Raw genomic sequence first — 23,988 nt, forward strand, 5'->3', positions numbered from 1 at the left:
TTCAGCTGGACTGAGGCTGTTTAGTTGGCAGAGGCTGGAAACAAAATCTAGCATAGTTACTTCTCTTTGTTAAGCAGTTATACATAAAAATTATTTATGTGATGAAGAGCAGTCTTTTGCATTTGCGATCTTACACACACTGGTATTGCGATGATGAATACAATTCAATATACAGCAGTCCTACTTTTTTACCACAAAGATCAAGAGTTTACTATAAAGAACAAAAACGTACTGTAGCTATACTTACCCTGTAAAGAGAAGGCAGCCAACTCCACCGCTGTGTCAAATGGACATTCAAGCCTAAAAGTCAAATATATTTCTCTCATCAGTAACAGTGAGGAATAATTTTGACTTATAACATTGTAAAATGGACATGGCTGAAAAAAAAATCAATCATAAAAAAAACCTAAAAAAGGGTTTAAAGTCTTTTTTTTTTTAGATTAAAATAAAAGAAAAAAAAAATCCAGTTTTTACAATTGCTAAAAACTGGAAAATATTTCCTAAACTGCTTCCTAATTATCTCCTTTGAGTTTCAGGTTTGACTTTTTAAGTGCACCTTTACGGTTTAACAGCTTATTTTTGGCTTGTGAACCATCAGGACAACCAAGTGAAACATCCAGAACAATTAAGAGATGAAGAGTAGAACAAGCCACCACAAAAAGTTATTTAAAATAAAAGCAAAGTGATTTAAATCTTCTTTCTTCTCATTTCGTTCTTCGTTATTGTCAAAATAAATAAATAAATTACATACTTGCCACTGAGGAGGTCTTGCTTCAACTGTAACACAAAAAGGTATCTGAAAGAAGGACAACATAAACATGGTTAGAATAATTTTACCCAAAAAGATAGCTGGGAACACAGAATCAAAGACTATTTTATGTTTGGATGAGGAACTCCTTGTTAAAAAAGACTAGAATACAACTAGTGAATACACTGTAACCTCTGGCAAATCTATTGACTAATATTTATGTCTGACTTAATAGAGATTACCAACATAAAGTGAATACATAATTGGTGAACTATTTTGGTTTAAAATAACTTTTCCTTGTGGAATGCTACATTAAGTATCCGGTGACTGACTATTTTACACAACTTATAAAATAGAACACAATGAATCAAATGACAACAGAGTGGTGAAAATATTTTGACAAATAGTGTAACAAGTGGTTCTGTTACTGAGGAACAAAGGATCAAGAAACCTAATGACAATTAGGTTTTCCAAACCAAATGACATCAGTCTTGGCAACATTAACCAAACTGTCCGAGTATAGTATCCTGTGGAACCTCAAGATGTACAATCTGACATATATAAATAATGAATTAAGATGGAGTAATGAAGAAAGAAAGAACAAAAGAATGAAAATGAAACATTTTCATGTTTTTGGATACAAATATATATTTTTAACTGCTTCAATTTACTTACCTGGTAAACTCTTCATGTAGGTTGTTCGGTTCCGAAGAGTAGAATTTGACTCTCATGTGAAGGCAGTATGGTGGACCAACTAAGTTCAAACAGACCAAAACATCAGCTTAGTGACAGTCGTGGCGTGATGTTTAACAGTTAAATCAATTGTTGATTAATACAGAAATAATTGTTTGTTAGCATTGTGAATGGTACAATAATACTTACTTTTTACTTGCTTTTTGATACTTTTGGTGACATCGAGCCAATGCTGAAACAACAAAGAAAACAACCGAAAAGAAAATATTTTCAGCTTCAAAAGTTCACAAATTTCCAACCATGTTATAGTCAGGGCTATTGGAAGGCCATTGTTTAAGAAACACTCTAAAAACAATGTTGATGGTATTTGGGATCACTCTAATGTTACAATACTTAGTCGTGTCCATGTTTCAAACCTCTTGCTGTTGATTTACAGTTCACTAATACATTTGGAGGTTTCTTCCGCCTTGTGCAATGCACTAATAGCAGCAAAACAAGTTCTCTATTTTGCACTGAGAGCTTCTTTCTATGCAAGTCTGCTCATTGTCAGTTCAGTTAATGACAAGCTTGAACTATGGTAGTTCCTCATTTGTAATTCTAACAGGACAATATGCACCAAGAGACCCATCATATGGAGTTTCAGAATGGATACAGAAGATTATATGAGAAGATGTTTATAGAAAGCTCCTGATTAAAGACCTCATAAAAATTTAAGGAGTAGAGCTAAATGATTGGTTGGTTCCAGAAAGCAAACCAGTATAAATGAGCTCTACCAAATTCCAGCAGGAAGAATTGGCAAAAATCCAAACACACTTTTGTCCAAAACTTGTTGACGGGTATAAAAGGTGTGTGGCATTTCAGCAATGTGTTAAGGGACTGCTTTTCAAATATTAGTTGTTTTTTGTACATATTTTAACCTCTATGTATATGTTTTATCCATTTTATCACGTGTCCATATGAGAAAATCCACATTTTCAAACTTGTGCACTAAATTCTTGTTTCTAAACCTCATTAAAGTTGTTTGCTGAGATGAATTGAAACTGTAACAGCTGTAATTTACACATGTACATTTTTAAATATTCTAAACCCATCCCCAGAAACTACATGAGGAACTGTCGACACATTTAACAATGCCGAACAAAAAGAAGAAGGTCATAAAATGTTTTAGGAAGCAACATCCTCATTCTCTAATGCAGATCAAAAAGAGATGATGTGATGGAAGGCAACATGAGGTCTGAAAAATGCAGCTGCAGCTCGAACATTAAAACAAAAACTGCTACAAAAATAAAGCTGTCAGTAACAGTTTAATCATGTTATCAGTAACATTTACATATTGTTTCCATTATAAAACATGCAACTTTGATAACAACGGCACGTGATGTCCTAATGACTAACTAGGCTCTAGCATCCAGTTCATTAAAATCTACATAAATCAGGGCAGACAGAGAGGAACTCAACCAGCCAGATGTATTACTGCCATATGCATGTTGAAATATGCCTCACAATTATTGCAGTCCTTTACACATATTACTTAGGACATTTTGATTGAATTACTAATAGCCTTTTAATATATTGTGCAGCTCTAATTCTCATTTTGATAAAGATACTTTAGTTTCTACACCAGGACTGTCCCTGTTTTTCACAATCAAATGTATGTGGAGATTGAAAACAGATTCTTAAATATCTCTTTTTAAAAAAACACCTGAAAACCATAGGAATTGTGTCATAAATAATTAAAGATTTGAAATTCTAACTTTTTCTACACTTGGTATAAAAGCTGATAACTATGCGATAACTATTTTATTAGAAACAAAAATTTAAATACATAAACTAATTGAAAAGTGACCTAATATTCAGGCTGGATGAGGCACAAACAGTGAAGGAGACAGGGTCATCGCTTTGTGAAAATGGAGGCAGACAGAACGACGGGTTAAGACAGATAACAGAGGAACTTGCAGCACTTTCTAGTTTCCTCTCCCCCACATTCCTCATCCCTCCCTCTCCCACACTCTCACAACTTAAACATGCTCTCCGCCCTTCTCCTGCATTCATCTCTCCCTCTGCTGGCTCCCACTAATTCAGTGGCTTTGCAAAGTTTCTGTGAAAGGAACAGGGTCACTGACTTAAAACAGTTTGTGTAACAGGACAGCGTAACGGCCAGCGCTGACAAATCTCCCTTAACCGATCCCTTTAACCCTTTCACTGAAAGGGAAGAGGATTAGACCTTTGTACAGATGAGCGAATGATTTGGAAAGAAATTAAATGTTTGACCAAGAAATACAACAGTGATAATATTGTTTATGTATTAGATCAGTCCTGAATTGATGTTTTTCTTGTCCTAGTTGCTCCACCAAGGAAGACAGTATCGCAGTTCTTACCGGAACCTGTGCAGAGTCCATGAAGCGCAGTCCAAAATAGTCTTTCTCTACAATGTCCAAATGGTACATGATCTGCTCAAACAGTTCTTCACCTTTGGCTTTTTTCTGGTGGGAAAAACAACACCAACAAAAAAAACAGAACATTTTAGCAACTATGTGTCAGATGGGATTAAGTCAACAAGAGCTATAAACTCAAATATGGCAAAAGAACTAAAACCCCTCCTCGTGTTTTTATTAAATTACATAAATAACTTTTTTTTGTCTCAATAGGCTGTATCCTGGGTGAAGGTTGGACTTCACCATAAGACAAGGAGACATTCTGTAAATCAGGTGTTGGCCTGTCTGATCAGCCCGTACCAGTTACAGCCTGTGTCCGGCCTGGAACTGGGAAATCTCTTTTCAAATGCTCTCAGTCACATGCACCGACTCAAACCACCTCTGAATTCTTCCCCCAGAATATCCCTTACCTTTGAATATACTTTTATCTATACTTTCTTTTCAACTATAACTATTTTTTAGCAGTTTTTTAACTTTAGGATCACCAGAGAAGCATAAAAAATACTCTTGTTATTTTGAATATTTAGAATTGATGCTTCTGAAATTAAATCCCTGTTACACTCATTCCTTTCAGATGAGTATAACAGTGTCTTAACGTATACAAGCGTCTAAATTAAGAATCAGTGTAAATTCTTGAGAATTAAAGCAAATTATTCATTTTGCCTATTTCTTTAGTAAATAATGACATGGTGTGTTGTTCATTCACTGCATTTTTTCTGCAGAAACAGTAAGTCAATGATGCTGTCAAACAGACAAAATGCTGCAAAAGATCCATATATTCAGCCTTCTTTATCCAGAAACCCCTAAATAAAAACACCCATTAACTTTAAGGCCATAGTGACTGTAAAGCATGGCAGTGACAGCATCATGCCATCACCGCTGTGAGGAGGCTTTCCTTCAGCACACACAGGCAAACTGGAGTGGATGGGAACATGGATGGAGCTTCAACATAAAATATTAATTTTTTCCATATCAGACCCAATTTTTTATTTTAATCTTTTTTGCTTGCTTTTTCTTTTTTTAAAGAAGAAATTACAGAAAATGTATTCAAAATGTAGCTTCCCCCCAATCATCTCTAGGTAGGGTATAAGGCCAGCGAATAAGATTATTTGATTAATTATAAGAATTGAGATATAATACTAGCAAAAAAGGACAATTTTACCAGAAAAGAGTCTTAAACAAGATGGCGGCCCTGGGCATGCCAACATCCCTCTGAAATATGGAAACCCATAGAGTTCATTGGTGAAAATAAATAAATAAAATCTTCAAAAGGCAAAAATTTGATTAATAGCGAAAAACAATTCCAAAGCCAAAGCTACAAAGCAACAGTTTATATCAAAATCATTTGAGTGACCCAGTCACAGCCCAAATCTAAATCCAACTGAGAATCTGGACTAAGCGTGACAATTGAGATGTTATCCATCTAGTTTCAATTAATCTGATCTACTTTACAAATGTTTTTTTTTAAAAAGGGGCCAAAACAAAAGGACGCAAAGCAAGAGAAACAGTTGGAAAGAAATAGATTGTAGCAGATCTCATCCCAAGAGACTCTGTAGCCAGCTTAGGGGGACAGGCCCCACGCTAGCTGGCATAGTTAACAAGGCATACCGCACCCTACAGTACCCATGGAGAGACAGCACAAAGGACTTATTGTGTGTGTGTGTGTGTACTGCACCCAAGGTCCTGCTAAAGTCCCTGCACTGCTGTCTACTTTTTTGTATTCTTTCTTCCTGCCTCAGAGGACACAACTTTCTCTCTTAGACACCATGTCAAGTATTTTAATCATGAGCTAAACAACTGACAACCACAGGTCCAAGAATCCTTCGTGGATTCATCTGCACAGAGCACAAACAGTAGAACAAGAAGCAATGGCACACTGCAAAACTAAAGAATGTTCCTCACTTGGTAGAAAACTACAACTTTTGAATCATTTATTGGGAGACAGTTAAAGCATTTGGGAGATCGACTTTTCCTCTGTGCTACAAATCAAGAGAGTAAAAGAAGTGACGTGGAGGTGAAAGGGTAAGAGGGCCAATAAGTTATGGATGAGTGAGATATGAGGGAGTGTAAGTGGGGCTGGTCTGTAACAAAACCTTTAGTTCAGTTTCTACAGGTGAATGTTACACAACTGTGCAGAAAAGAAACAAAGGCATATTGAAAACACCACGAAGGCAGAAAACTACAATTAGAACCTAAAAATAATACAGGATACTGCCCTAATTTTTTTTTTTCCAACATTTGTCTCAGTACACCAACAATAACTATAAATCTAATCTACATCTGTGTGGCGGAGTGAAAGAGAAATGATTGAACAGACAGAGTGGTGGATAAACTGAGGAATTGATGGATAAATGGATAGAAACAGATGGATACATAGACAAAAACATTTACACAACTGGACAGAGATTCAACTCCAGAGGTGCAAACACTTTCTTCAAGTTTTGTTGTGTTTTTCATCCAAATTACTTATCAGTTCAATACTCCTAAGAACGGTTATAAACAGATTAATGGAGTAACATTGTTGTGATGACATGCTGAACACAGAGTGTTGGATAGAGTGGGAGCTTCTTAAAGATACAGAGACTGACCAGCATTTTCAGTGAGAATGACCGAACCTGTCAACAGATCCCAGTCTTTTCTTAAGTTGGTTTCAATGCAGTAGAAGGACAAGAAAGCTGAGGTGGACAGGAAAACAGTAAACGTACTGACAGTAAACGAAGCAGCACAGCAATCTTCAATGATGAGCAAACAGTCTTACTACTCATCAACAAAATGTTCGAAACATTAAAAAAATACACTGCATAAATTTAAATTATACATTAGTAAACATCTTACAACTTCAAGCTTCTAAACGTATCAGTGAAGATTTAAAGAGCTTTGTAACAATAACAGAGGAAAGAAACACTTAAAACTTCCATTAAGGACTATTGGTGGGGGTTCTTGTGAGTTATGGTGACATTTTCTTTGTTTTTACTTGGATGTTAAAAGTTCAGCTCCCTTTAGGTTTCAACCAGTGTTTGTTTTTATTATCTTTCCAGCTATAGCTCATACAAACTTCTATTTATTAAAGCTGTCAAAAACAAAACATTATGTGGGCAGCACAAGCACAGCAATGTAGTTGTGTAACAGCAACGATCAACAATGAACATTTGAAAAACCAGCTTTTAATTTGAAAGGGACTACCATCGTTTCTGTGCCTGTCTAAGCACCTTCATGTTTGTGCTAGCTGGCACTGCTCAGAGAAAACTCACTAACAAGAGTGATTTAAAAAAAAATATGCACATTGAATAAAAAAATTAAATGGTGGACATTGTTTGAGGAAAGCAGACTGTCATTTCTTTTGATAACTTAAATTAGCATAATCTGACCAAGCCTGAAATGAAATATAGTATGTTATATAAAGGGTTTCAAATGTAAATTAGGGAAAATGTTGTGCAATGGTGATATTACTGTTATACATCTGTCTGAATATATTATTGACATGCAAAGTGTGTATATGCTCCTGAAATATTTATGCCAACAAAATCTGCTATGCAGTATTTTGCAGTTTGTATTGTCTATACTGATACAGTTATTAAAATATATTTTTTGAAAAGAAGCATTTATGGTACTTCCTACAACAATCAATCATCTGGAAAAACGTTTGCTTAATCTGTTCTGTCTTTAAGCATTTGCTGATTTTATTCTGGCAATAATAATTCTCTTCATAGGCCAGCTGTCCAGTTTCTCAGCTGACAGCACAAAAACAGGATGATGAGGCAGGAGAGACAAATAGGAGTGCTTTCATGATCATTAGTTACAAAGGGAGGCCAGTGGGTATAAAAAAAAATAAACACAAAGGAGAAGCAGGAGCTGGTGGTAAAAAAACACAAGGATGGAATTCGGGGCACATGTAACTATTTTTAAATGCAAAATAAAGAAAATTAAAGAGAATCAACATTTCTTCTTCTTAACACATTAAACTCTTAGCTCTGCTACTCATCAAACTCATTAATAACAGTCAAACCCAAGCATTATTACATTTCATTCACACAATGCTAAATGAAAAAGACTTGAGACAATAGAGAAGCTCAAATATATTAGGGAACAACATTAAAGTTTTTTAATAAAGCATTATCTGCAAAAGCGCCATGAATTAAACTGGTAAAAATGAACAACAATAAACTGATGGAAAAGCCTTGTAAAAATTCCATCAACAATTCATGCCAAACAAGAAAACAAGAGAGGAGAAGAAAACAGGAGCAACAGAGAGGAACAGAGAGAAAGAGTCCAGGCTGATAACATTCCACTAGAAAGAAAAAAACTCACTAAGAGTACAATACAACCTCTCTGTGCAAACTATAATGAGCTGATAGGATAAGAATTTGGCCAGTCTCACACTTGACATCACTTGTGACATATAGGTAATAAAAAGCAGTTTTACACTGCTAAGGATTTCTGCACGGCTGAGTTTTGGGGCTTTTGTACCAGAGAGGAATCCACACATTGTTTCCAACAGTCTGCCACAAATACAATTTGTTGCTTTTTCCATACATTTGGAAAAATTGCTAAAGATAACAGGTTGAAGAAATCTTTGAAATTCTAAAACTAGTTTTGAATGCTAAAAAGCAAAACTATTGTTCCTAAACTCAATCTGTGTTTTCGAATCCTCCATCTGTAAACACTCTTCATGCTTGACTTAGTGTCTAAATTCAAGTATCTAAAAATTTTAATTCATTCTCCCTGTTCAAGAAAAATACCAACACAACTTTGCAATGTGCTTCAGAATAACCATTTGTCTTTAAAAGCACAAATTAAACATGCATCTGCTATTATTAAGTCTTTGCTTGATAAAAATTATATCAGGGGTTCAATGAGGTAAATTTTGCCTCATTGACACTTGCAGTCAATGAGGTTCTTAGACTGTGCATGATGTTCTTAGAACATCTTGCGCTAAACAGTTAGCTAACAACATAAAAGTTGTCCAAAGAAACGTATAAATAAACAAAAAATGTATGCTTTAGTTTTATTTCTGAAGACCACTATTAAATTTGAAAGAAAGTTTGGCTCTTCATAGCAAAACAAATATATGAGGGAAGACTCAAAATACCTGCACAGACCTCTACTTCAGCTCAGCCTGAGAAAAGGAAAAACTAATTTGGTACAAGGTGGAAATAAAGAACAAGAAGGAGTGTTATGGGATGGGATGATGAGTCCAACATGTCATGTGATGCTGTCATGTGCTCTTAGGAGAGGATCATGGAATTACAGGTGATCAGCAGTGCTTCAACACACACACACACACTTCTGAGGCTTAACTGGAATACTCTACTGACATAGGTACACATTGGTCACCAGTACACTGCTGCCATTTTTCCCAGGAATAACTTTGTCTCATATCAGCTTGAGAACATCTTTTGCAAGAGTTTTATTGAATAACTCAGCCTTAACTGACTGTGTATGAAACAAAAACAGCAGGCAAACCAACAGGAAAAGATGGAAATTAACCCAATACATCAGTTTTTAGAACAAAGTCTAATTCTATTATTTATCTACACCTTGGAACATACTCCTTACCGGCAGGTCAACGCTGACATCCGTCCCGTCCAGTAAGGAAACCCGGCAGGTGATGATAGACGTTGCGTCTCCGGCTGCAGGGATGTGTGTCGTGGCCCGCTGTGCTTCTCGTAAACGGGTTTTCTCGGCGTGTTTGCGGATGGAGCGCCGGCCTAAAGTCCTGCGCAGGAAACTCAGCATGATGGGTGAGGAGCAGGACAACAGGACCACACCTGTTGATGAAGAATGAAATTAGTAAGAGAGTAGCTGTGTGTCACTGATTATTAATCCCTGGAAAAAGTGGAAAGTTGCAGATTTCAGGGTCCAGAAATACAATTTATCAGGCTGGGTTTTATTTTCTACATGTTCTACTAATCATAAAACAACGCTGTACTAAAGACTGATAAGCCTGTTACAAATTCACAATAAGCAATAAATCAATTAAAAGCATGATTAAATGAAATGAGATCAATGATTTACAGTTGAACAACAATTGTTAAACAGATGGTCCTTTTTTTTTTTACATTCGCCTGTTCTGCCTGTCTAAACTGAATGATTATTGTTTTATGAAATGCAATTTTGGTTACATAATCTATTTTAATTATTGTCGGGGGTTTTTTTGTTTGTTTGTAGTTGTTTTTTTTTTTGGTTATTTGGACATTTAAAATGTTTCACAGTTGCAGTGTTAAATGTGCTGGACGTTCATTTTTTAGCATTTGAAACCTTTAGAGGCTGAAAAATACAGCAGACTGGGCCAGGGGTTCGCTATCCAGTGGGACAAACACACTAAACAATCAAACAGAGCAACAATTAAGTAGTTTACATGTTATCATATCCAAAGTCCAGATCTCAAGAACTGAGAATGTTTGACAAGACATATTTGCTTTTTCAAGTCTTGCCCAAACTGAACTGAACAATTGAGTATCCTCTTCATGAGATTAAAGTAATGTCTTCAGTCAGAGGCTTCTTCAAAGTCACTGTAATACAGACCACCACAGGAGATCCCTCCTCCACAGCCATTAGCATCTACAACAACTCTGAAGAAAAGTATGAGTTACAGCAACATTTGACTTGCTTCTTGGATTAATTAAGTATTTTGAATTTGAATTGATAGAATAAATATCAGTCAAAGACATTTTATAGGAATCTGTAATATACAATAATTGATTCTAGGGTGAAATGTCTAAATATTTTAAATGTGGCCTGGAGCCTGTAGTCCAGATTCCTTAAAAAAAAAAGAAAAAAAGGCTAAATATCCCTTTGCTGAATGAGCTGCTGTGCCTCGGTTGCTAACTTCAGCGTCAAAATCCAAAACCCAATGGAAAAAATACATCTTTGAATCCATGGTTTATTACGTTTTCAAAACTATTTGAATAAGTCCCCGGCAAATAAACGCAGATTTAATAGCGTAAGTTCCCAATCACCAAATGTTCGCCGCTTTTTTCCCCCGAGCAACCGAGCTCTTCTCCAAAAAGTCTGGAACGTTCTCTCACATTTTAATCTTAAACTGAAAGAACGATTGGGAAGTAACCGTTTAATCCTAGCGACACCTGTAACGGTCGGGGCCTGAAGTACCTGAATATAAGCAACAGGTGGGCCCTTGTTTTATCACACCGGCTGACGGCTGCAGATAGAACTAATCGAATAGAAGAGACTCCGAACGTGCTCCGCTACAACAAAACAAACACCACCGTTAGCTCCCGGAGCTCACTGACTGACACACACTTGGATACTTACAAAAAAGCCTCCTAGTTAGGAATTCACGGGGAAAGCACGTCCGCCTGCATTGTACTCCGCTAAAGTTGAAGTTTGTGTAGTACCATACTCTATAACTTAGCTTAATTCTGTCAATTTCTCCGCTTTTCTTTTTTCAAACCGCCGTCCTCCCTCCACAGGATAATTTTCCTCACAGTCCCAACAAAAAAGTAGGAGTCGAGCTCTCCTCAGGAAGTGACGTCATGACAAATCCAGAACAAAAAAAAATCGAATTAGCATATTTAAAGAGAGCAACCCTTTCACCTCTTTCGGTCGTTTTTAGTGTTTTATTATCTAACTACAAATAATTATAAAATAATACTAATAGTAACATCTGTATTTGGAAGAATTTCTGCGCAAGAGGTTATGATGGTATATTTTCAGCACACTGAGCAGGATCCATTAAATGAAAAGCTCTTTCTATAGCCATAATTAAAATATTTACAAAATAGAATGGCAATGCTTCAAATGTATTGAAAAGGCATTTCCTTTCTATTTATTACATTTTAGCCAGAAATTGTGTGCATCAGCTTCATGTGGCAGCAGCACCTTCTACTGATCAACTGAAGGAATCACTCTTTAGACATCTCTGGATGGTTTCTGAAGGAGGTTGATGTACGCATTGTATTTATTTAAATCAGTGCATTGCTCTTGACCCAAGATTATTAAACTGTTAAACTACAAGTGCCTCTAACTCTACAGGCACTCAGAATATATTTTTATTAGTTATTTATAAGATAAAATGAAATATATATATATATATATTTCATGTTTAGTAACTATTTGCTTAGGTAACAGTAAGTGCGAGTCCTTGCTCTAGACATTAATTTATTCCTTGATTTTTTTTTTTGCATGCCTTGCTTCAAATGACTTAGATTTCTTTAATAATAATTTGGAAACTAATTGTATAAGAGTATTAAATAATATCAATCCTGGGTTGTTTGGTTAAACAGTACTTGAAAGGACTAATAGGTATGTCTTTTGTAGATGCAGGTAAAATATTTTGGCCAAAAATAGTAATAACAATAATAAAAAATAATAAAACCTGAGATTATAACAAGCAATCAAAACATCACAACTCCAAACAGATAAAGTTTGGATTCTTAATGGAGTCCTGTTTGGAAAACATGCATCCTGACACTTACCTGACTGCTTTTTAACAACAGCTTCCAAAGTAATTTCTTTAAACCAAATTCCCAAGTCAAAATTGACAAGGAGAATGAATGCGTAAAAAAATAATAATTAGTCTAACCTATTTGGGACCCTAATGGTGTATATTCCTAATGTACACCCAGACTTGCATTTTTGACCAATATACACCCTAATGGTGTATATTCCACATTGTATATTCCACATCGTCCCTATCTGTTAATTTGAAAAACCTTTCTTCAAATATTTTATATTTAATATTTTTGAAGTTGTTTGATTTATCCCTCTAAAATATCTAGATATGATGTTCAACCACCGATATTTGCTTTGTAAATCAAAGAATCCATGATTTTTTTGTAATTAATTGAAGTCTTCAGTTGTGATCCAATCTTTCTCATGAGCTGATGGATGTTGCCTAATCTGATTTTTATAGTCTGGAAAAGCAATGTGATCTGAAGCCACATCTCCATGCTTTGACAGACAAGCTTTAATTGTTCAGAATCAAGCTTATAGACATGTCCAAAGCACCATAAAACCATAATACCAGATAAAAAACGAGCAACTGAGGACAAAAGCATCTTTTTATGACACAAGTAGGAAATAAACCAAAGGTTATAATACGGTAAAACACTTTGTGGTTCATTAAATATATACACTCGCTGTTTTAGACTGAAATAAAACAAACAAAACTTTGAATTACACAGCATTTGTGTCACATTTGGAATCATCCAAATAAAAATAAAACCATTTTTCTGCTCACAAATGATTTTCCCTTTTATTTTAAAGTTTTTTTCATATACAACATTGTATTTACATGGTCTAGTAATATTTACACAAAATGAACAAGTGGCACTGTGTCATTAGGAGCTCTCTTCTTTGTTCATTACAGGTGTCTCATTTTCAAAGAAAAACGATAAATTAAGAATAAAAGTACTTATTTTAACAATGCTTTACGTCTCTTAGATCTGCTTTTTATGTTCAGTAGCACTACCTGCCCACCCAGCCTCTCTACAAAGTGCTGTCCCCTTCTCCTAACCAATTAAAACTGATATTAGTTTTTTACAAAAATACAACAAACTGAAACCCTCCCCACATCTCGTCTCTTCCCGACTTCTATCAATCAGTACCTTAAACCCCCACTTAAATTATAAAATTCCCGACAAATTATGGAACTTTTCCGCTTTTGTTCAGTTTCTTTTTAAGCCGATTTGCAGCTTTAAGCTCTCTCTCACACATACACGCACATCAACAAAAACAGTTAAAACCACTTCTTTAGCAAGCCATTGATTAGCTGGTTTAAAACTGAGCTGTGCTTCTGGACCCGGCGTACTCTGCTCAGATGTGTCATTCTGCCTTGAGGCCATGCAGAGAGAGTGGGATCTGTGTACAATGAACCGAAAACAGAGGCATCTGGGTGGAAAGAATGAGGAGAATGGATGCTGTGTGGGCTTCACAGAGATGACTGAAGGATGCTGGGCTGAATTTGGGAGGGTGACACACTAGAGGGAAAGCTTAAGCAATAAATAAAAAAGTGGAAGAGGATGGCAGCTCTTTGTTCATCCTTAAAATTATGATTCAGCTCTCTGAAAAAGGAGGATTCAAACACTGTGTAAATATTTTCTCAAGCAAGACTCGGGTGGATTCGGATGCATTTTTCCAATTTTGTGCAAAGAGGAGGTGGAGTACCTTGTAAAAATATTCAAAAGCTTATGAATATTTTAAGTTTAAAAATTTTTTTGGTTCAATTTACAACCAAGGAACTCAATGTAATTGGTATTTTTAAACAATAGGCCAATACAAAGTTGTGCATAATTGACAAGAAGATAAATGATTCATGGTTAGCAGAGTGATTAACGGTGATCAGAAAATAAGAGAAAGTTAGAGACTTTCTTTAAGTAGAGTCCACTTGTGTAAGTTAAGCAGAGTATAGTTTCTCTGGGGTTTATGCAAGTATGCTCAAGAACAAACTGGAGGCAAGAAGAAAGCGGTTTGGAAACAAGTGGAAGAAGGTGAGCCAGTTTAAGCTGAATATCTAGCTTACGTGTGAAAAAAATCTTAATACTGTAAATATAGTAAACCTGGGTGGTGGAAGCGTTATGCTGTGGGCATGCTTTTCTTAAACTGAGACAAGGAAGCTGGTTGTGGCTGATTGGAAAATAGATGGAGCTGTTTAAATCCTGTTCAAAAATAGCCTCATCAAAGTCTAGACCTAACTACAGTTGAGAAAATTGTTTTCTTCTAGGTTTAAGGTCTAAAAATTTATCTTCACAGACCCTCTAATCCCTCTTTTTGAGCTTCAGTTGATTTGAAAAGAAGAATTTACTCCCCATATTTGAACAGCTGGTAAAAAAATACCCTAAAATACTAGTAGCACTATCTGAAGGTAGAGTGAGTTGTAGTATTTACTAAGATGCATACAAATAAACACCACAGTTATCTTTTTTAATAAATGAAACCCATGCATCTTTTTACTTCGACTTTAACGTGTGCATTTCTAATCCAAAAAACAAACTGACATTTGTGATTTTAAAAGGGGAAAATTATTTATATTTTGCAAGTCCTCCGAAGGAAGGAAACAGAGCAACACAAATAAGACTTCACGCACACATACACACCCAAAAGCAACACAGAGCTGCAGGGGTTTCCAGAAAAATCCATGAGTTAATCAGATCAAAAAATAACTTACCAAACTCTCAAAAAAAATCTAGTGAGGTAAAAATAAATCCTTCCTGTTTTTCATCACTCAAACATAATTGATGTAAAACACTCTGGAGAAGATCAGATGGAAAAAATTATCATGTTATGTTTGTGCTGCCTCTGAAGTCTTTCCTGTCAACTAAGCTCCTGTTTGCCACAACCCAGTTCAAAACAGGTAGAGTTCCACTTTTTTCTTTTTAAAGACTGTAACTACTTCTGTTGATGCACCTCAAAAAACAAACAAATACTGATTGCATAAAACTTGTAGCAGCTTTTCAACCACCTCTGAAACAAAAAAAGAAAAATGCATGAAATACCTGGAAATATCTGTGTTGCAAAACTTATTTTGATCAGACAGAAGATTTTCTTCTGGAATGATGCAGGGCTTTCCTGTTGGTGTCTGGCTCAAGGACACTTCAGCAGGAACACTGACTGGATAAAAAACGAGAAGTGATCCCAGTTGTTGAGTTCAGATTCTAGCGCAGGTAACTATTTCTTTTTCTACCTGAATACTGCTGTGAATATTTGCAAAAATTAAATAAAGATCTCCACTAAACAAAGGCCCTGAGGACTGCAAACTATGAATGTGTGTGTGTCTGTGTGTGTCCAAGCTCAAAATCACAGAGCATGAGAAAGTACCCAACCTGCCACAGCATTGAGTAAAAGAGGCAAAAAAGTAAACAAGAAAAGAGGAGGAAGATTTCAAACTAAATACAATAAATTAAATCACTGCGTTTTTTCCCCCTTGAAAAGCCTCAAAACTAAAAAAAAAAAAAAAAACTCAAACAAAACAGAGCAGGGGGCGTAACACAATTTCACTAGCTAATCAGGATAGCATGAAGCTCGTAGACTCGTACAAACAAACAGAACATACAGCTATTTTTTGTTCAGTGGACAGGGTTTGACACAAACTAAAACACAATAAATACTCTGTCTGAGGAACAAAAGATAAGATTTCTTTCTTTATCAGCTAAAAGGACTTTAAAAAAGGCAGGCCCGTCTGGCAGACTCGCTTAGAAGTGAACAGGATGACCCCTTTGGGTTAAAAAAAAACAACAAAAATGAAGGTTGGGGGAGCTTTTCATCCATGGGGAAGCCCCTCCCCTTCGGACTTATGGCACTACAGCGATTTTCCAATCCAAACTTTATTTTTCGTACTTTTTTATTCTTTGTACACTTGTCTTCCAACCCTGATCATAAAACACCCCGTCACTGTACCTATTCAACACAGCTGGATTTCTGTTTTTCTTGTTGTTGTTTCAGTTCAGCGTTTTCATGTTTGTCCTTTTTTTCCGTTTTTGTCAGCATAAAGTGCAACAGTGCTTCTGTTTTCTCCTCCTCCTGGCGACTTCCACGCTGAGGTTAGGGGTCAGCAGGATCGGGATCCGGATCTGGGTTCGCGCTGGTCTCGCTCGTAACGCTGGTGCAGCTCGCGACGCTCGGCTCCTCCTCCTCCTCTTCCGTCACTTCCCCCACGTCCAACACCTCCACTTCCTCGTCGTCGTCCTCATCCTCCTCGTCCAGGCCTCCCTCCAGAAGCTCCACCACAGCCGCCTCTGCTTCCTCTTCCACTTTCTCCGGCTCTCCTACGTCCTCTTTCTTTGCTTCCTTCTTCATTTCCTCCTCAGCCTTTTCCTCCCTCGGCTTCTCCTTCAGCTGGTAGACGGCCGCTGCTTGGGGCTTGAACAGACCTTCTTCGTACACTTTCAAGATGGCCTCGCACACAAAGCGGTACTGGCTCTGAGTAGAAAAAAGCACAAAAACAGAAGAGAACATTAAAAGCACTGATCTGTTTCCAAGGGTCCTGCATCCCATCATTTAGGTTAATTTTTAATATGAAATATTACATTACATTGTGAATTTATGGCAAATATTTTCACAGCAGGAAAGATTTAAATATGGAACCTGCAAAATCCAGAAACTGGGATGGATAGATGGACATAAAAAAGAAAGAATTATGTATAAAAGGAAAGAGGAAGGAGACACAAAAGGAAGGGAGCAAGTAAGGAAGGACACAAAAGACCCAAGAAAAAAAACAAAAAAACGAAAGGACACAAAAGGAAAAACACAAGGAAAAAAGAGAGGTAGGATCCAAGTAAAGGGAGGAAGGTTACAAAGAAGGAAGGAAGGATGCAAAGAAGCTAAGATATAAAGAAGAGAAACAAGGAAGGAAGTAAGGAAGGGTATAAGAAAGGTAAAAAGGAAGAACATGAGGATGGAAAAGAGGTACAACAAAGGAAAAGAAACAAAAGACCCAAGGAAGAAAAAAAGATAAGGACACAAAAAGAAGAAGACAATAAAAGAAGAGAGAGGTAGGACCCAAGGAAAGGGAGGAAGGTCACAAAGAAGAAAAGATGTGAAGGAAAGACAAGGAAAAAAATAAGGAAGGGCATAAAATAGTTAAAAAGGAAGAACACAAGGATGAAAGAGGAGTATAACATAAGGAAGGAATAAAGAAGGAAATGAAGAAATAAATGAAGGAACAAAGGACACAAGGGAGGAAAGAAGGGAAAGAACAAAGGAAACACAGAAGGATGCACTCAGGAGGAAGCAGCTGCATGATCACAATGGCCAGTCTACTTACTGGTGTTTGTATCATCATGGCCCTCTGATCTCTCATTGTTCTGACAATATCCAGAGGATACACAGGCTGGCCGCACTCCATCAGACACAATGCCGTCTCCATGGTGATCAGAACCCCTGTTCGACCAATCCCGGCGCTGGACAAAACAAGATAAAACAGAAGAATGGAAAGAAATGAAATTCTCTTTAAACTCTTAGGTGGTTAAATATCAGGTTATGATCTTTTTATTAAAATGACGTTTTAATGTTCATTTTGACAAAACTGTGCTTTGAGTGAAAGTCGATTTGTTGTGATAAAAAAAAAAGTCTTGATTTCACACTAACTGACTAACAAACCTTCAAGGTTTTTTTTTACAGTATTTTTTTTAGTACAGAATGTTTATCCACTGAGATCATGAGGCTGTGTGAGCTTTCAGTTCATGCACCTGGGACTGTGGAATCAAAGGGGTGTGGCTTATAACTTGCTGCCTTAATCTGTTGCGGATTTCCCACTGTGCCTGACATCTGGTGTAAAGTCTTTAAGCTGTTTGGTTTTTGGTTGACATGGCTTATCTTGTTCCAACATCATCACTCTGTTAACTTAAACATTTTAGAGAAAATTGTTCCAAAACGTCTTGTGGTTCATTTAAAAGCAATGTTGCAGTCCTGGCATTTTACCAAGATGTTATAAGAACCCTTCCATAATTGGTCAATATTGTTTTCTTAAACTAATATTTAATATGCTCTTCTAGAACAATGATGATGGTATATACTGCCATTCCTTGCCATATTTTTTAGGATTGCACATTCTCCTTTATAATAAATTAGCAGGTCTAGCTCTGGAATGATAGAATGATTGGCAGCTATCCTAAATGTTTTCCACCTATTTATAACTTTGTCTTTGCAGAACAGTGGATTTTTGATTGTTTGTAATGAATTTTATAACCCTTCCCTGATTGATGGGCACCAACAGTTGCATATTTTTCCATGCCAAGATATGGAAAGATATGTGGATATCCAACCCACACCTATGCTCCAGACCAGCAAACTACTAAAATGTCATAGTTGATAGAAATCCAACAAGGACATTGCATGCATTTCAAGTATTGTACCTTAATTGAGGTTTTACCAATATATGCCAAATTATGTCATATTCCATAAAATTCTACTTTTAAATAGGGGCAATGCTTTCTTTTTCACATCACTAGGAAAAGAAAATTACTTATGTGACTGAAGATGAAGGATATCTAAGCACAATACATGACTGACTTCCTACTGTCATTATTCAGAGATTGTCTACCTGCAGTGCACCACCATGGGCTGGTCCTGTCCGGCCCGTTTGCTTCGTACCAGAGCCACAAAGTCCAGGAAATCGGTAGAGTCATCAGGAACGCCGTGGTCCGGCCAAGCCAGGTACTGGAGCTGAGTGAGCTCTCTCTGCTGCTCACTCTGGAAAAAAAAAGCACCACATAAAATTACTAGAGAAATTTAAAATACTATGTTTTTCAGGATATGTTCTATTGAGATGTGAGTAGATACAGGAGATACAGTCTAAAGTTCAGAATTGCAACATCAAAAGCACGGAACCATTAAAACGCCCATGTGTGGTAACAAAGCCAACTTTTCATTTACATATTCCCAATTTTGTAAACAAAAAATTATTCATCCCACTCCTCGTTCCTCCAGTTAGTTCATTTTTTTCTCTCTCTCTCTTCCTGCAGCGTGACCGACTGTGGTGGTTGCGTTGTCATGGCAACCAGTTCCCACAGCATGAGACTGGCGCTCGGCAGTGGGATCCAGAAAAAGAACAGCCCACACTGGTCACTATGGCAACACACCTCTTCGGGGTTCTCAGCAGGCTGAATGCACCTCGGTTTTAAGTCTGTTTGGTTCAATAAGTGTGTGTGTGTGTGTGTTGTGTTACCTGTATGTGAGTGAGAGTCATCTCCCGCACCAGGAAGGCGGAGTTGCCCTCTTCGTTGTGGCACGTGACTTTAAAGTCTCCGTAGGTGGCGCTGCTGTCTGGGTTGGGCCAGTACTGGTGACACTTCACCTGTAAACACAGACGGAAGGTTCCAGTCAGATCTGTGCGCCGAACAGATCACAGATCTGCGTTTATTCTGAGAGCCTGCAGGTGTCAACACTGCTTCTGGAGCGTTCGTTGTTGTTACATAACGCCGGTTTCACTCTTTCATGAGTTTGTTCCATGGAAACCGAATGAATGAAGAGATGCAGCAAAGATAAAACTGCAGTCTCCAACTAAATATTTTGGAAAAGGGAGAAAATAAATGAGGCAGCCAATTCATACGAGACAGGAATGAGAAGTTTAGACTTTTAGAAATGGACAATTAAATCCACTGAGCACAAAGAACGGATGGATGGACAATAGAAAAAGGGATGAAGATAATAGAAAATGGATGGATGGATGGATGGATGGATGGATGGATGGATGGATGGATGGATGGATGGATGGATGGATGGATGGATGGATGGATGGATGGATGATTGAAAAAAGAAGAAATGGATGAATGGATGGACAGACAGATGGATGGATTCCATCTAGAAACATTTATATTTTTTATATTCTAAACTCTCTGGTATTAACTCACTTCACACAGAAACAAAACCTGAAAGTTGAAATCAAACCTCCAGTAGAAGCGTAATGGTATTTTGGTATGTAGGTGTCACATACCCTGCCCCTCTCCACCTGAGTGGTCAGCATGACCACCATCGACGAGCTCTGCTCCCAGGTCATCCGCCAGAAGTCAGGGCAGGTGTTGGGCAGTGGGCCCTGGCACGCTATGTAGCGGTTTATCAGGCTGGACGCAGGAATCTCCATCTCCACAGAGGAAAACATCACGCAGCAGAAAATGTCAGAAAGAATGTTAACGTATTGCTTTATCACAGGTGAGCTACAATAAAAACATATGAAAGATACTTACATTGATGTAGTTTGCATTGATGTAGTCGTCTGTGCTTTTCAGTACGACCCGTGTGGCATCATCTGTTAGAGAATAAAAGGAGTGAGGCTACACAGTTAGTAGGGCTGAAATTATTAATCGTGATTACTCGATTATTGAAATAATGCTCAACTAATTTAGTAATCCATCAATAATTAACTGGAGGATACAGACAAAAAAAAACCATTTTCTGAAAGAACAATGAACTCAGAGCAGGAATAAAGGCAAAACTGCACAACAATATATACTTTTTACATTTTTGTGTGTTGTATTTGTTACTGCCTTTAGCCCTTGAAAAGTGGATTTTAATCTCAATATATTTTTATTCTGGTAAAATAAAAGTTGAATAAAAATAAAAATCCAAGATGAAAAATCTTTATCTGTAAATTCATATTAAGCATCTTTTGTTAAGAAACTATTAATTTGTTAATCCAAAAAATATTCACCAGATTATTCCTATACTGTACTGATGCCAAGTTGAGCAGAAAGCTTTTCATGTGTTGATGTTAGAAGTATTTTCTTGGCTGATGAAAAATCCTTTGCTGCAAATGTTCAAGCATTCACTAAAGTAATGCTGTTATTGGACTTTAGGCAATAAAATATTTATTTTCTTATTTTAAAAAAGGAATGAAATGATTTATTATTCATTCAAATTCTTTTATTTTATTTTTAATATTGTGTAAAAAAGGTTTTTGTGGTGAAATGAAAAATCTGCAGAATGTGGATTTTTTTATCCCATTAATTTGATTAGTTGCAGCTCTGAAATTTAAGATAAAAACAAGCAGAAAAAGGAGCGAGTGTGAGGGGAGGAAGTAAACAGACACGTACATGGGGAGATATCTCTGTAGCGATTTTTGGAAACGTTCTGAGGTAATTTGGCACACAGCATGGTCATCCCCGGCCTCTTCCTGTACTGTTGCTGTGGGATCAAAGATGGAGATTATCAGCAGGATAAGCCTTTCCCTCTCCGATGCATGCGCCCAGTCTGATTGTGTGAACCTGCTCTCCTTACATCAAACTGAGCCAGAATGCCTCCACTACTCAGGCCTTCCTTCAGAGCCATCATGGAGTCCCTCAAGGCATGTTGGTCGAGCTGGGTGGGATCCTGCAGGGACTTCTCTGGGATGTACTGAAATTCCGGCTCCGAGTCGACCTTCTCTTCCACTACGTCGTAGATGGCTGGAAGACAGGGAAACAAGTCACACAACTTTTTCTGGAGCTCAAGATGAGAAAAAGAAAAGCATTTTGTCCTACAATTTGTCTATAGTCAAAAGTTTATATTTGTTGTATTAACAAAGTACCAGATTTCTGTATCAGGCTATAATGAAAGTTTCCAAAAGATACTGTTTGAAAAAAATCCATACATTTTAGGTTTCAAGTTGAGATGTCAGAGGAACCTCACTTGCACACACCATTTTAAATCCTTTCAGCTCAATTTTCTGATTCATCAAAACAGATCGACTGATACCGGGGCTTTGTGATGGCCACTGCAAAACATAGACTTTGTTGTCCTTAAGTATACTAACAATATGGCTGATTTCTTAAAATGTTGCTTCAATTTTTACCCTTACTGTGTTTTTTCTCTTGATGCCATCTATTTTGTGCAGCAAAACTCCCTGCACAACATGATCCTGCCACCACCGTGCTTTGTAAAGGTGCAGTCTCATGGATAAATTGTTAAATTTTTGTCTTATCTGTCATATATTTGCAGTTGTATGATTTCATAGATATAATAGAAATTACGCAGTCATCATGGTGTGACGTAGTCTTTCAACATCCGTAGCTTAGCCCCAAACAGTCAAGTATGGCTGATCTTTCTGATGCTACCATCTCTTTTAACCTCTTTTATCAACTACTTTAAGCATACAGAAAAATAGGATTTGTACTTTTTTATTAAAAGCAGAACTACAGCATAAAACCGTTAACTTTTCTGTATTTTTTTTTTTTGAGTATTTGAATTAAAAAGCTTTGTTTGTACTGTAAAACATAATTTACCGTTTGGTCTGACTAGTAGGATGAGTTCTCCAGAGTGGCTTTCACAGCTGGCCTTGATGAACATCACCACCTGGTCATGGGTGTGGTCAGAGATGTCCCGCCCATTTATTAGAACCACCTGGTCCCCTTCGTTAAGGCGAGGCACGCAGAGGTCGGCCTGAAAAGGCAGAAACAGGTAAGAAAATGATTTTTTTTTCGTCCTGAAAGGTTTCTGCTCAGATGTTTCAGTCGTTAACGTACTGAGGTTCCCGGAGCAACTCTAGACACAATGATGGGCATCTTCTGGTCAGCTCCACCCTGGAGATAAACACACATGTTAAAAGTCCAATAATTTGCACACCGATTTTTTTTAAAGACTACAGACTAATAAATTATCCAGTAAACCACAAGATTAAAACCAACCTTGACATTGAAGCCAAAACGTCCGTGTTCATCGGGCCTCATCTTGATCAGGACCAGATTATCATGTGGGACGACTCCGTTTAGCTGAAAGGACCCATTAAAAACACAACAGAGTTAGACTTGTATCCACACAGAGACCTGCATTTGTTATAAATACTGAAGATGTAAGGGAGATCAAAGACATGTATGCATCTAATTCAACCACCAGGGGGCAAAAAGTGACATAAAGCTGCATGGCTGTTTTATAGCAGTAAGCATTTTTTTTATTTTAGCATCAACACCTTTTGAAGCATATTCTACAATGTATTACTGTCAGATCAAAGGTAATTTTAAGGTATAAACAAGCTCTCTTTCTGCCATTGTCTTATACACAAAGCAGAAAATGTGTTGGAAAAAAATACATTTTAGCATTGCATAAAAACAATAAGTATTTCTTGTAATACATTAGTCATATTGTTACGTAACAAGCATATAACAATAACTGCTCTGCTGATAGGGTAAGATTTTATGAATTAGTAAAAAGTTGCTTCATTGTTTATGGTGAAAAACCTTTCAATAAATTAATCTTTTAGACAAACTCAACCTTTAATTTGAGCACATTTTCAAAGATTTCTTGAAAGTCAATGCAACTGACAGTTTTTTTTTTTAATTTAACTTTTGTTTTTACGAATTTATCAAAGTGACAGTGATTACTAATGAATAATCTATAACATTCTTGGTTTTTGTTTTATGAAACAAAAATTTCTCTGAGCAACTCTTCAAAAAACAAAGAAAGGAAAATAAAAAAGTCAGATCTGTACTGATTTGTTTTAAGTCATAAAAAGCCTTCAAGAAGTAGGTACTTAACTAAAGTTGCCCATATCTACAGTCAAAGAAAGTAAAGATAAGAAAAACTGGAACGGTCATAAACCAGGCGAAAACAAGTACTGACATTTATCTTGCCTAACCGGACAGAAAGCAAGGTGGTGTGGGAGGTCAAGCAACAAAACAATCTGTGATACCAGGAAAATAAAAACCTGCCCCGCATGTTCACAAATATAAACAAGAATGAATTTTC

The 23,988-nt window shown here is 36.8% G+C and overlaps 2 protein-coding genes across 6 annotated transcripts in view; both read right to left on the reverse strand.

Moving 5' to 3' along the window:
• epb41l5 (erythrocyte membrane protein band 4.1 like 5) overlaps positions 1 to 11,357 on the reverse strand; it is a 31,515-nt gene extending 20,158 nt beyond the window's left edge. For 2 of the 4 annotated variants that reach the window (XM_032568148.1, XM_032568145.1), the window contains exons 1-7: positions 11,149 to 11,357; positions 9,433 to 9,644; positions 3,820 to 3,924; positions 1,631 to 1,673; positions 1,424 to 1,502; positions 752 to 796; positions 248 to 300 (exon numbers count right to left, since the gene is read on the reverse strand). In XM_032568148.1, coding sequence (XP_032424039.1) covers positions 248 to 300; positions 752 to 796; positions 1,424 to 1,502; positions 1,631 to 1,673; positions 3,820 to 3,924; positions 9,433 to 9,612 — 505 coding nt within the window. In that variant the 5' untranslated portion in view covers positions 9,613 to 9,644; positions 11,149 to 11,357. The remainder of the gene's footprint in view (positions 1 to 247; positions 301 to 751; positions 797 to 1,423; positions 1,503 to 1,630; positions 1,674 to 3,819; positions 3,925 to 9,432; positions 9,645 to 11,148) is intronic. The other 2 variants (XM_032568147.1, XM_032568146.1) reach the window with 1 other exon arrangement.
• A 1,423-nt stretch (positions 11,358 to 12,780) lies between these two features.
• ptpn4a (protein tyrosine phosphatase non-receptor type 4a) overlaps positions 12,781 to 23,988 on the reverse strand; it is an 80,093-nt gene continuing 68,885 nt past the window's right edge. For both annotated transcript variants that reach the window (XM_032567194.1, XM_032567197.1), the window contains exons 17-27: positions 22,932 to 23,015; positions 22,770 to 22,826; positions 22,530 to 22,686; positions 21,547 to 21,713; positions 21,363 to 21,453; positions 20,517 to 20,578; positions 20,267 to 20,413; positions 19,499 to 19,627; positions 18,875 to 19,023; positions 17,597 to 17,732; positions 12,781 to 16,752 (exon numbers count right to left, since the gene is read on the reverse strand). In XM_032567194.1, the coding sequence (XP_032423085.1) occupies positions 16,375 to 16,752; positions 17,597 to 17,732; positions 18,875 to 19,023; positions 19,499 to 19,627; positions 20,267 to 20,413; positions 20,517 to 20,578; positions 21,363 to 21,453; positions 21,547 to 21,713; positions 22,530 to 22,686; positions 22,770 to 22,826; positions 22,932 to 23,015 (1,557 nt within the window). In that variant the 3' untranslated portion in view covers positions 12,781 to 16,374. The remainder of the gene's footprint in view (positions 16,753 to 17,596; positions 17,733 to 18,874; positions 19,024 to 19,498; positions 19,628 to 20,266; positions 20,414 to 20,516; positions 20,579 to 21,362; positions 21,454 to 21,546; positions 21,714 to 22,529; positions 22,687 to 22,769; positions 22,827 to 22,931; positions 23,016 to 23,988) is intronic.

Source organism: Xiphophorus hellerii, chromosome 7 (assembly GCF_003331165.1).
Source record: "Xiphophorus hellerii strain 12219 chromosome 7, Xiphophorus_hellerii-4.1, whole genome shotgun sequence".
In the NCBI taxonomy this organism is placed as follows: Eukaryota; Metazoa; Chordata; class Actinopteri; order Cyprinodontiformes; family Poeciliidae; genus Xiphophorus; species Xiphophorus hellerii.